The sequence below is a fragment of the Pelecanus crispus genome, chromosome 11 (assembly GCF_030463565.1).
Source record: "Pelecanus crispus isolate bPelCri1 chromosome 11, bPelCri1.pri, whole genome shotgun sequence".
Lineage (NCBI taxonomy): Eukaryota > Metazoa > Chordata > Aves > Pelecaniformes > Pelecanidae > Pelecanus > Pelecanus crispus.
The window spans coordinates 34,428,830-34,441,108 of NC_134653.1; the positions used below are offsets into that span (position 1 = coordinate 34,428,830).

Genomic DNA, 12,279 nt, shown 5'->3' on the forward strand with positions numbered 1-12,279 from the left:
GTCCCCGCCCTTCGCTCGCCCGCTTCAAAAGTTTTGCCCGGGGAGCGCGGCGGTGCCGGGGCGGCCGCCAGCCTCAGCCCGCGGCGGGCGCTGCCCCCCTCCCCCCCGGCGCTCGGGCAGGGCGCGGAGCGCAGAAGGACGGCGCGGGGCTGCGGGGAAGCAGCGGAGGCGGCATGGGCAGGAGCCCGGCGCGGGGCTGAGCGGCTCTCCGGAGCGCGGTGTGCCTGCCGAGCTCGGCGATGGCGAGCCCGCGGCGGGCGGCGGGCGGGGAGAGCTAGCGGCGTCGGCGGAGCCCTCCCCGGAGCCGCGCCCGGGACGTGTCCCCGTCTCCTCGGCATGGCGGGGGATGCCCGGGCCGGCGGGCCCCGCCGCCCGGCTGTCAGCCTGCTCCTCGGAGCCCTGCTCTGCGGAGGTAAGCGGGGAGGCGCTTGGCGCCGGGCGCTGCGGGGCTGCGGCGGGGGGAGCCGGCGGGCGCTCTCCGGGGCGAGCGGAGGCACCGGTTGATCGCGGACGGGCTGCGCTGGGCTGGCTTGCGGCGGCTCCAACCCCTTCCTAAGCAAGCGTCTTGTTTTCCACCGTAGCGGCGTGCGGACTAAATTGCTCCTTCCTCCTGCTTTCCCCCTTGCCTCTTCTTTTCCTTTAAATCCTGCCTCTGTCTATCTGCTGTTTTAAAATTCCCCCCCACCCACCCCCCCCTTCTCTCTCGCTTATTTGAATGGTAGAAAACCTTGTATTTGACCAATATGAGAAACAGGGAAAGTTTCCTTTCTTTCTGCCTCAACGATGATGGTATTTACAAATGCATGGTAATTACTGCCTTGCGTTAAAGGGATCCTCTCTGTGGGAGAGGGCGTCCCAGCTTGGAACGGAATATGGGGAGCGGTGAAAGCTGGAAAAGGCACCAGGAGTAAAATGACAGCGTTTAGGAATCGCGTCCTTTACATTACACTGGAGTTGTGCGGTGGTAGCTCTAGAGACTGGATAGAAGCTCTGTTACCTGGACTGGACAAGATGCTTGTTGTCTTGATTAAAGGGACAGCTGAGGAACAGGTTTGTCTTAGCAGAGAGGTCATTTGAGTGATCTGCTGTTTTCTTCTCATCGCTAAACTTCTGTGATCACAGAGTCCCTTTGACAAAGGCAAATCTTCTCTAAAGTGATTCAGGAATGCCAGTCGTGCATGATCCAAACGTGGATTTCTGTGCAGAACAGTAGGTGACTGCCATGCCTCAAGACTCCTTGTTTTCTTGCTCAGACCATGATAGCTGTGGATGTTTTCTAAAAACATATCCTTCTCCCCCATTGGGGGGGGATGGAAACTTGTTAAGCTCTCTGCAATTCCTGCTGTTGTTGCCGTCCCTAGGAATAAAAAAAGTAATTTTGCCTTTTATCCTGTTCGTATTAGTGGTGCTGTTTGACTGACATAAGAAGATTACTAATAAAAGACTCTTCTCTGTTCAGTTTGGTCCAGTCCTGCTAACCTCTCTCCCAGGGTATTTGATTGTAGAGGCAGCTGTGAGATAGAGAGAAGTATCTCCAGTGAAGCAAGGGTGGAATCAGTAGCAACTCATAAAGGGACTTTTCCCACCCCGATCAGTAGGGGAAACAAAGTACTTGGCAGAAAATTGCATGGCCTCCTTAATGCCGGTCATTTTAATATAGTACATTAAAGTTAATGGACATCCCAGGGACTTGACATGCTCTGAGAGTGCTGATGTGAAGAATCTAAAATACAGGTTTTTTGATTGCTGTTTTGATTGCTGCAGCCTGGAGGTGAGAATTATATTAGCCTCCTGCTCACCTTCAGAGACTGCAGGAGACTAAGACTTGTAAAGAGGGTCTGGCATTTCTCTGGGGCAGCGTGTCTCTTCTGCCATGCAGCTTTGACAATCGCAAACGCATCTTCTCCAATAAGCGTTTGCATTAGACTTAAATATATTGAGTTAGGCACCGGTATATGGGCGTTTTCCCTCTGAAAATATTCTTATAAGAGAAGTAGGTATGTTATGCTTCTTAAGGATGGGAGAAAGTGCTACAGTGAGAGGTTATAAACAACCCAACCTTGTTAAGCCATTTCTGCTGGAACCTGGGTCAGCATTGACTCAGCCATGCTGCAAAAAAAAAAAAAAAGTCAGCGGTGCCACAGCTAGGCACTGCTAGCAGCAGCTGCTGGGCGTTTCTGGGCTGTGCTCTCTGAGAATAAAAGAGAAAATATTACTTTCCTTCAGGGAAGAAAAGCAGAGCTTCTGAGCAGGGAATTTGCCTCTCAGCATTGCTGTGCACAGTATGATTTAGAAAAGAGCCAGTTAATTAAACTTATTAACTAAGGTGTTTGTATGGTTTCCTTGTGAGGCCTTAACAAGCATTTCATTTGCGCTCCCCTTGTGTATTTGCACTCTTTTTGTTGGCGTGTTAAGATAGTGATTGTTCTTGAGAGCTAAAGTCCAACTAAATGAAAGTCACTTTATAGCTCGGTAGCGAAAACGTTTGTAAATGTGCTGAGAAACTTACTATTATAGACAAGTTGTCATTTGCTATTTAAAGAGCTATATTTACTTCTCTGAACTCATTAGCATCTCCTATCAGGCCTGAATTTCTAAGAAAATTCTCCTGAAATGTTGCCTTAGGCTTCGGTGTGCCATTATGCTGTGGTTATTATCTGGCTAATAATGTTAATTCATTCAATCTCAAGAAAGAAGCTTGGCATTTAATTTAAGCCATGCCTCTAGTCAGACCAGGATGTATAAAAAGGCAGCGTGCAACAGTGCTCTTGCATTTAGGTACAAGCACGTGTTTTACATACCAATTATTGGATGCCTGCTCCCTAGGTGGAGAGTATGTGTGTGAAATCATATTTACATAAGTAAATCCCGAGTGTATATATATTCCTTTCAGGAAATGACCTCTTTTCAGCAAAGTGCTAATGCATGTGCTTAAGCCTCTTTACAGCCAATAGGAGGTATTCATGAGCTTGAAGTAAGATTTTTTAAAAAAAAATTTTTAAACTGTTTTCTTGAATTGGAGCATAAATGTGAGCATGCGTATACAGATATATCTTATTGTAGAATGCATAGATAACTGGGAATCCTCAGTTTCATATTAGCTGTGGACTAAAACAAGAATCATAGAAACTGGAAATACAGAATCTAGTAAGTCCTAAAAAAGGGTTTAAGGATGCACAGCTAGGGGATTGATTTGTTTGCACAAGAAGAACATATGTGCCAGAAAAGTACTGAACATGAGGAGATGTTAAAGGTGCATGGAGTTACCAGAATTTTAGGTGCTTAAGTAGCGTCTGAACACAAAGGCAAACACAGTTGTGCATCCATAGGTTGGTGTAGCACCTGCTTTGGTTCTGCTCTTCTACCACACTCATGTGATAAGTCCTTGTTTTAGTTACACTGGTGTGGAAACTGATTCAGGCTCTTTATTTTGAATATTGTTTAATTCTGATTTTAAATTGTTCAAGCAGTGCCTTTTTTTAATATCTTATCTTGAAAGTTCAGTAGCATGGCATACCCTAGTGTTATGGAAAACCTCCTAAATTTTCTTTTTCTTAATTTCATCACGTTAGTGCTGGCTAAGAACACAGCAGGGATTTGCATTATGTTAAATTATAACTGCATGGAGTTTTGTAAGTGGCTAATCTCTCCTTTGGATATAACACTTTCAAAAATGGAGATAGTGCTATTAATATTCTAATTTACTTTGTTTTCATATTTGGTAGTAGGTCTTAAAGTTTATTGGACACTGTACTTACCTAGTAAAATACCTAGCAGTTGTATTAGAAATGTCTGTTCAAGCGTGCTTCTAAATGCATGACTGTGTGATATAAAATGTCATAACCTGTAATCGCTTTTCTAATGCAGAAATGCGTGTCTGGCTCTTGAATTGGGGAACTAAGTATTTGTATGAAATGAAGTAATAAACAACACACCATTATGTTTTCTTAAATGGCTAAATATTAGTAGCTATTGATGAACTCTGTTCATTGAGATGAAAAGATGGGGATTTTATTGAGAATTGGGATTTAGTTCTGTGTTTTTCTTTTTAAACTCTACTGGCAAAGCAGTAGTTCAGCACCACTGGGAAGGTGGCTTGTAAGGAATAGCTAGAAACTCTATGAATAATGGCAAATTTGCTACAAGTGTTGGTATGCAAACTTTCCTGGGTAGAGATTTACTACAGAAGGGCATTACCTTGAAATCTCTCTGAGCTGTTTGTTTGTAACTGTAGTTGGGGTCATGCCCATTTAAGGCAGTTAGTCAAGAGACAAATGAGTAAATGAAAGTTTGACATCTTCAGAGTATGATCACGCCATTGAAGAGGTGTCAGAGATTTGTTGTGCTGAATCCCTATTTTCTTCAAGGCTTTGGTAAGCCCTTTGATTTACTCATATGCTGCATGCCAGTTTGTGCTGCCACACTGAGATTTTGGCAGTAGTTCACATCTGGCAGGCTCCACTAGATGCGTCCTAGCTATTTTGAGAGAGACAAAAAGCATATTATGATAAAAGAAGTAAAAGTGAAATGGCAACAAGTTGAGGGAACTTAAGTGTGTAAATACAGTAGCTGAAAATTCATCTAATATGGATATTAAAAAGCTAAACTGAGGATGCAAGAGAAAGCAAACACCATATTGTGGGTGACTTAAAATAATACTTCTTCCTCAGTTTGAAGGAGACGTTTACTGTATACTGGGTAGACTTGATACTAAAGAGGAAAGAGGATTTAGTGGAAGGAAAATGGTGTAGCAGGAATGAGACCTTGCCTCTACTGTCAGGAATACCACTGTCTTGCTGTTTTCATCAGTCTTTCCTTCTTTCTGTCCCTGTCTCTCATCCACTGTGATTGTCATTTCGTTGGTGAAAGACTTGATTCTGGTTTGGCCACTTTGCCCAGTGGGACCTTTTTATTTGCTTAGTACCTAAATGCTACCAATGCTACAAATACAGGTAATATTTTGTGATGCTATTAGGCGTTACCTTAAGGTATTTGGCTGAAATTTGAGTGCTCTGTCCTTCGTAGTGATATGCAATAACTTTCTGGCCAGAAAACTTGCTTTTGTCTAGCTCAAACTCTTGTCCTGACTTGTTTTTACAGGCCTGAGTGCCTTATATTTTATTCAGTCTTCCTTACAGACTCAGTACCCTAGCAAAACAGTTTCACAGTGTTCAGCTCTTCAAGCAGTTGTACTGTTTTGTGTTCTGTGGACTGGCTCAGGCTCTAGTGACAGATGTGACCCCTTTGAAACAGGGACGGACAAATGGTGCATTGAAAGTTCATAGCTTCTGCAGTCTCCTCACTTAGAGGTATCTGGTAAAAGCCTGCGGATGCATCTAGCTTTGGAAATAATTTCAGTCCAGTAGTGCCTGTGTCTGTTTTAGTTAGCAAATGGAAATACTCTCTCTTTATCTATTTGTTCACATATTTTTGGGTCAATACACAGCCTCAGGTCACCATTTTTTCTTTTCAACTGTATCTAGTGAAATGACCTGGTGAGTCTATTCTTCTATTTTCTTTGCTATTCTAAAGCATATTAATCTGTTGAGCTTGAATTCCATAAACAAAGTGTCATCCCCATCACTAAAATTATAGGCATCTTTGCAGCACTGGTCAATTACGCAAACTTTTCTTTAGGGCAGTATGTTTTGACTAAGTGGTTCTTTGCCACTACACTTAAGAAAAGTGCTAATGTCTTACTATTGCATCACTGACATCTTGGGTCAGTAACTTTGAGCTTGGAGACAACCTTTTCTGGCACTGCTTTTGCTTGAGTAACACAGATCATGCTAATCATAGTTCCCCTGTCATTACCAAAAGCGTTCTCTTCCAACTGTGCAGTCTCAGCAGCTTGACAGATGTAAACAGCTAGACAAGTCTCCTTAAGTGGACACTTCTTTTATTATTTACTGCAGTAAGAATTTAATCTGCCATCCCCTAGTGTTACAAGCGTCATGTGTAAGGTCAAATGCCTTTTTTGTTAATTGTTCCTTCTCACATAATATTTTCCACTTTCTTCTACAACTGTTATAAAATTTCTACAATTTTGTAGAAGGACAGTGTGAAATTTTTAATATTGTGAATACCCTAATGTCTGTTGCTACCAAAATTTGTGTGTTTGGTGCTTTTAGTTGTATGTTCCTCTTTAAGATCTGGAAACACAAACCTTCTGCAAGGGGAGGCTGTAAGTGAATTGCCCTTTTCAATAATACGAAGCAAGCACTAAGCTGCAAAACAGTGGTTAGGAATTTGACATTTATATGAAAACATTGAAGTTAAATAAGAATGTAAAGTGGGGGGGAGCTTGCTTAATTATGAAAAAATTTGAAAAGGGTTTATGCTTTTGGATGGAACAAATCCTTAACGGTCTTGTGAGCACATCTAAAAGTCAGTTTCCCTGTGTGTGAAGAAGAAATCCAAAGTAAATAAAAGGTAAGCTGATATCCCCTCATACTGATGCAACAGAGGGGTTGGTCCACTAGATTCTGCTCGTTAACTGCAACATGCAGTCACAGAGTATAGATGTTGAAATATAGCCACCAATACATCTAATATTGTATTATGTAATTGCTGTATTTTTCTGCTTGATAACATTTTTCAACTGAGCAGTTCTTCATTTAAAAATATTTTTGAAACTGATACAGTTTATAGAACAAATTACTCTTTAAATTGTGCTTGCATCTAAAGTTTAGTTAGATAACTTAATATTTTTTGTGACATTAACTATTTCACATAAAATTATCCTTTTGACTTCCAGTAAATGTATTAAAATACAATCTGATAATAGCGTAGATACTCTATAGAGCACATCATCAATATTTTTCTATAATATAGTTTTGATATTAAAAAAATGAACCAGCTTTGTAACTGCTATAAAAAGAGTTGTCATTCCAAATGACTTTTGAAAAGCGTTTTAACTTTATGTAATGCTTTAATTTTTTTCTTCTGATTGAGAATGAAAGAACTTCAAAATGTCAGTTTCTGTCCTTGTGAAATTCCATTTTCCCACCAGTTGTATTGCCTGAGGGTGCAGTTCCTTACCAGCTTGAGCCAATGTAAATTGATGCTGCCAGGTTTCTGCCCTCTCCCAAACTGAGCAACCCTCTTTTTGTGCCAACTCTGGCATGCCTCTAATTCCTCTGTAAGCTGCTTCAGGGAGATAAAGCACATAAAATACTTCTTTTTTTTTTTTATAAAGGGTAAGTTTGTATCACCTTGGGATCAACTTACTGCTTGTATAAGCAAAAAAGAGGATGGGCCCAAGTTGGGGAGGGACAGCTTAAAACAAGTATGGTACCGCAGGCTAGCACTTGCGGTGGTATGGCTTTAATTTGTTCGTGGGACATTATAGTAGAAAAAATTGTTATGGGAGTTGCTTACATTATATATCCAATGCAGGATATTAAACACTGAGAGGTTAGAGTATGGAGAACATGAGAGGTACTTGGTAAACTATGCAGCTTTGATTTCTGTATTGGGTGTTTTTTCTCATTTTGCTGATTCTGTATCATTTTAAACAAATAAAAGTAAGGCTTACATTAATGTATCACCATTTCCTCATTCAGGTAGAATGCACTTTTTGATGCTTAAGATAAAACTATTTTCCTGAACTCAAACCAAACCAAATACACGCTATCACTATCCCCCCAACAAAAAAGCCCAATCCCCCAACTTTCTTCCACTATTATTACAAACAGGACTGGTAGCACTGCTTCTTATTAGAATTGCCATTAAAAGAGTTTGGTTTTAGTTTCTTATAAATTCTCCAACCATTAACTGTTTCAGCTAAAATATTCCATGCCAAGCATCTGCCTCAGATTGAATACACTTTTTCTTTTCCAAAACTTCAGCCAAGAGCTCAGTGGTTTACAAGAACAGAGCTAGTGGCGGGGGGGGGGGAGGGAGAAACTGTGGATTTTCCTTTGTTTAAAAATAGTTGCTGACCTCTTTGAGAAGCACTGATATCCCAATGAAACTTGCCAAGAGGAGACTTGTGAGATTGCTTGCTGAGAAGACGGTCCACGGCTGATTTGATGGGATGTCAAGTTAGAAACATTTGAAAGAATGAATTTGCTTATGATGGGGAAAGACTTGATGTGTTCTTACAGCTAAATTCTACGAAAATTGCTATACACTGGGCACATGCCATGTCAGGATGAGCTCTTACTTTCCTTGCAATTACAGATCGTCACTGCAGAAGTCTGACCTGGTGTCGTGGTTTAGCCCCAGTCAGCACTACTCAGCACCACACAGCCGCTCGCTCACTCCCCCTGCCCCGATGGGATGGGGGAGAGAATTGGAGGAGTGAGAGTGAGAAACACTCCTGGGTTGAGATAAGAACAGTTTAATAATTGAAAGAAAGTAAAATAGTAATGATAATAACAATATAATAATAATATACAAAGCAAGTGATGCACAATGCAATTGCTCACCACCTGCTGACCAACACCCAGCCAGTTTCTGAGCAGCGATCGCTGCTCCCTGGCCAACCCCCCCCAGTTTCTATACTGAGCATGACGTCATATGGTATGGAACAGCCCTTTGGGCAGTTTGGATCAACTCTTCTGGCTGTGCCCTCTCCCAGTTTCTTGTGCGCCTGGCAGAGCATGGGAAGCTGAAAAGTCCTTGACCAGCACAAGCAGTACTGAGCAACAACTAAAAACATCAGTGTGTTATCAACATTCTTCTCCTACTAAATCCAAAACACAGCACTATGCCTGCTACTAGGAAGAGAATTAACTCTATCCCAGCTGAAACCAGGACACCTGGGCAAAGCATAAGAGCCGTGGGTAGGGAGAGTGTCCATCCTTGTGCTCTCTATGCTCCATCTCCTTCCCTAGCTGCAGGGGAGATTTCTGGAAGAGGAAACTGCCTAATTGGAATAAAGAAAGGACAAAACTGGAGCTTAAGGTGGGGAGTGAAATGGGCAAAAGGAGAATGGTGCAGGAAAGTGTGGTCTGAACTCTGGCAAGGACAAGAATTGGTTTGGGGACGGGTGGGAGGCAGAGTCAGTCTTCCTGCTTAAGGAGGAAGAATACTAATTGGGGGAAGAGTGACTAGTGGAGGGTGGTGTAAAGGAAAAAGGTGAGGGTTTGCAGAAAGACAAGTACCTTGGGCGAGAGACGCTGAGGAAAGCTCAAGGTTGTGTAAGGGAATGTCTCGGAAAGCTGGGACTGGAACTGGAGTGACAGAATGAGCAGAAACACATTGGGGAGCATATATGGATTTCAGTCATGTGTTGATGGAAAAAAGGATTCAGGCTTGAGCAAAATGGGTATAGAAGTACACAGCTGCTAGAGTATGGGCTCTTTTGTCAGAGCCTGGGATGTAGAATGCATTCTTGGAGTAGTGGTGCGTTGTATGTGGAGGAGAAATAGAGTTGGACAGGTGGGGCGCAGACCTGCTGTGATGGCTCCTGCTCCAGTGCCCACTGGAACCAGGTAGAACCTTCCTGTTGCCATCAGTGGGTATGGAGTCAGGCCCAACTGTTTTCTGATTGAATTAATGATTTTAATTCCTGTTGTCTGCAGCAGATGTAGCCTGTCACTCGTTGTACGAGGCCATTAGACTTGTGTTGGGACAGTGAAACCTAACTGACCAGTGGCCTGTATTTACTGGGCTCCTACAGCATCTTTGTTATGTACACTCATCTCCAGCGTTTGCTCGGTTAGTGGTGTGTATGTGCTGGTGGAGAAAGTAATTACGCCTTATCTATTTTTATTCTTTTAAACCTGATTCATTTTTCCACAACTTGCTGTGGTGTTTTTTTTCTTTTTAATTTCATATCTCTGTAGAAAAAGCCAGAATGTTTGTTTCTGCTCTGTAGAATCAAATGACTTATCACTCCGCTGGCATGAAATAGAATAGCAAATACAATAAATAAATACTGTGGAGAAAGTAATATAGTATTGACTTCTCAGTACCTGTTAATTTTTGCTGATCAGAACATCAGGGAAGAGGGAGATTGAATTTGGCTGCCCCTTAGTGAGGGTGGATACCTGCTTGTGAATAGTATTAGCCTGAAAACTCATGAGGGTTTCAGTTTTGCAACAGTTTTATGTAAAAACTTGTAGAGGAACAATTTGTATTACACTTTTGTCATACTTCCTAGTAACTTGAGGTTGTCATTCCTCACATTTCAGCATTTTTAATGCCGAGTTTAATTTAGGATTTCTTTCTTACCTGCTTTGCTGTTGTGGTGGATACTTTGAAACTTGATGATGTGTCTCTCGGCTCCAAGTGTGCAGTATTGAACTGTTTAGGTGGAAAAGATGCTTCTCTGTGTGTGTAGCTGTAACTTGGGATTTGGATTTGAGTCATACTGAGTATGGGTAGCAGAACTAGAAAAGTCTCCGTATTTTCTGGAGACAGCATCTGTGCTATAAAATGCTTGTTCAGTGAATTTCTGTGTGACACGCTTTGGCACTAATAGCCAAAGGGAGCTGCACATGTCTGACATAAGTGTAAAGCCTGTGCCTCTTGGGAGAGCTGATGTGACATTACATGAGTTTGTGATTATTCTTGACTGGGTCTCTTGTGTCTCTCCTGGTATGTCTTTATTGTATATCTTCGGATCTAAGTCTTTTAGTTGACAAAGCTTACTAATAAAAAAAAAAAGCATTTTATTTGGCAGAGTGGCTAATTGTTATATTTTCCATCTTTTATAGGTGTTCAAAAAGACAGTCTTTTATGAGAGGTGTTACTGAGCTCATACTGTTTTAAATGCCTTTGTGCTTCTGTTCATAATCATCCCATTGACAATTGCAGAAGGAAATCTATTAAAAGAATTCAGAAATAGGGAACTCTTTTCTCATATATTTATATTTAGCATGTGCTCTTGTCATTCCGTCTCAGTGAGAAAAGGGATTTTTTTTTAATGGGAAGAGAAAGAAATTGTAAGTAGCATTGCCTGGTTTCTTGGATTCTCTCTCTAGCTGTATGTGCAAATGTGAATGCTTAGGTAACCTCTCAGATCTGATCTGTTCATCTGTAAAATGGGAGTGACTATAGCACCTGATTATGTTTTTGCTCTCATAATGTGGGTAGCAAAATATTTTCTTCTTTGGTGTCAAATTGCAAGTTCTTTTTACAATATCTGCAACTGATTAGATAGTAATGTGAATTAATTATTACTGTTTCATTTTCACCCGGGGGGAAAAAACCACTCTGATACAAGATCAGTATCCCATGATGGTACTCAGCAATACACTGGAGGTGCTCATTAGCTTATGGAATCAATGTGAAAATACAACTAATGTGTTGTGCTTTGGAATGTTAGCAAACTAGTGGAAGGAATTTTTCCAGTTGTGTGTGACACAATGGAATCAGTATACTCTCTTTTTTCCTTTGGAGTGTCACAAGCAGTCTGGAGATGAAAGGAGGGTACTGACTGGTCTTGAAAGACAAATGCTGGTCTGGAAACGCCTATAGTGCAATGTCTGTCTGGAAGGTCTTACTTTATTACATTTTACGGTTATTTAAAGAACCATAGATTCACGGTGTTGCCTTTGCTGTTTCACAGATTGAAGTTGGATATCACTATTTTTCAGGCTCAGAGCTTCACAAGTCCTTAAAGCTTCAGGCTTCCATTGAACTTTAGTCTTGGTTTTGAAAATTCATTTAGAATTAAATTAGCTGTAGTGACGAAACTGTGTCACTTTAATAGGAATCATCAGATGGCATTTAAACACAATCGTGTAGTGCAGTAATGTCAGAACTGGTTTGAGGTAAAAATCATGCCTTTAGGCAATATTGTTCAGGAAAGTCACAAAATGCAAACAGTTTATTTGGAGAGTACTTACATTGATTTGTTTTTGTTTTGTTTGGGGAGAGGAAAAGGATCCACTTTTGTCAGTAGCACAGATGTGTAAAGTTGGAGTTGAATCTACTGCTCTGAGTGCCTATAACATTTTTGATTGTGACCTGGACCCTGAACTGGATCTCTCAACTTTGTGTATTGAATCAAACTAACAGTGGTCCAAACCCACTTAAACTTTAGGAATGTTCTGACCTTTTTTGTACTTCGTGGCTCTTGTACCTACTCTCTTCATTTATCATTTAATAAGAGTATGTCAAATTGAAGCCTTGGGTCACCAGTGCTTATTAGGTTCTCTGACTTTTTGTAGTTTATCATTTTATGACTGTGGACTTTTCTGAAATTAAAAATTGGATTTTAATGTTAGAACTGGTACATGAATAACTGCCAAGACATTGGCATAAGTTGTTAGCTGATCAAGTTGTAGCTCTTTTGTAATGAAGCAAATTCTGCTCCGTGGGCAC

The 12,279-nt window shown here is 41.3% G+C and overlaps 1 protein-coding gene across 1 annotated transcript in view; it reads left to right on the forward strand.

The window, feature by feature from the left end:
- The first annotated feature begins 336 nt into the window (after nucleotides 1-336).
- The window catches only part of LOC104036388 (transmembrane protein 132C-like), a 225,807-nt gene continuing 213,864 nt past the window's right edge, over nucleotides 337-12,279 (forward strand). Inside the window, exon 1 of the mRNA XM_075718741.1 lies at nucleotides 337-412. Within this exon, the coding sequence (XP_075574856.1) occupies nucleotides 337-412 (76 nt within the window). The remainder of the gene's footprint in view (nucleotides 413-12,279) is intronic.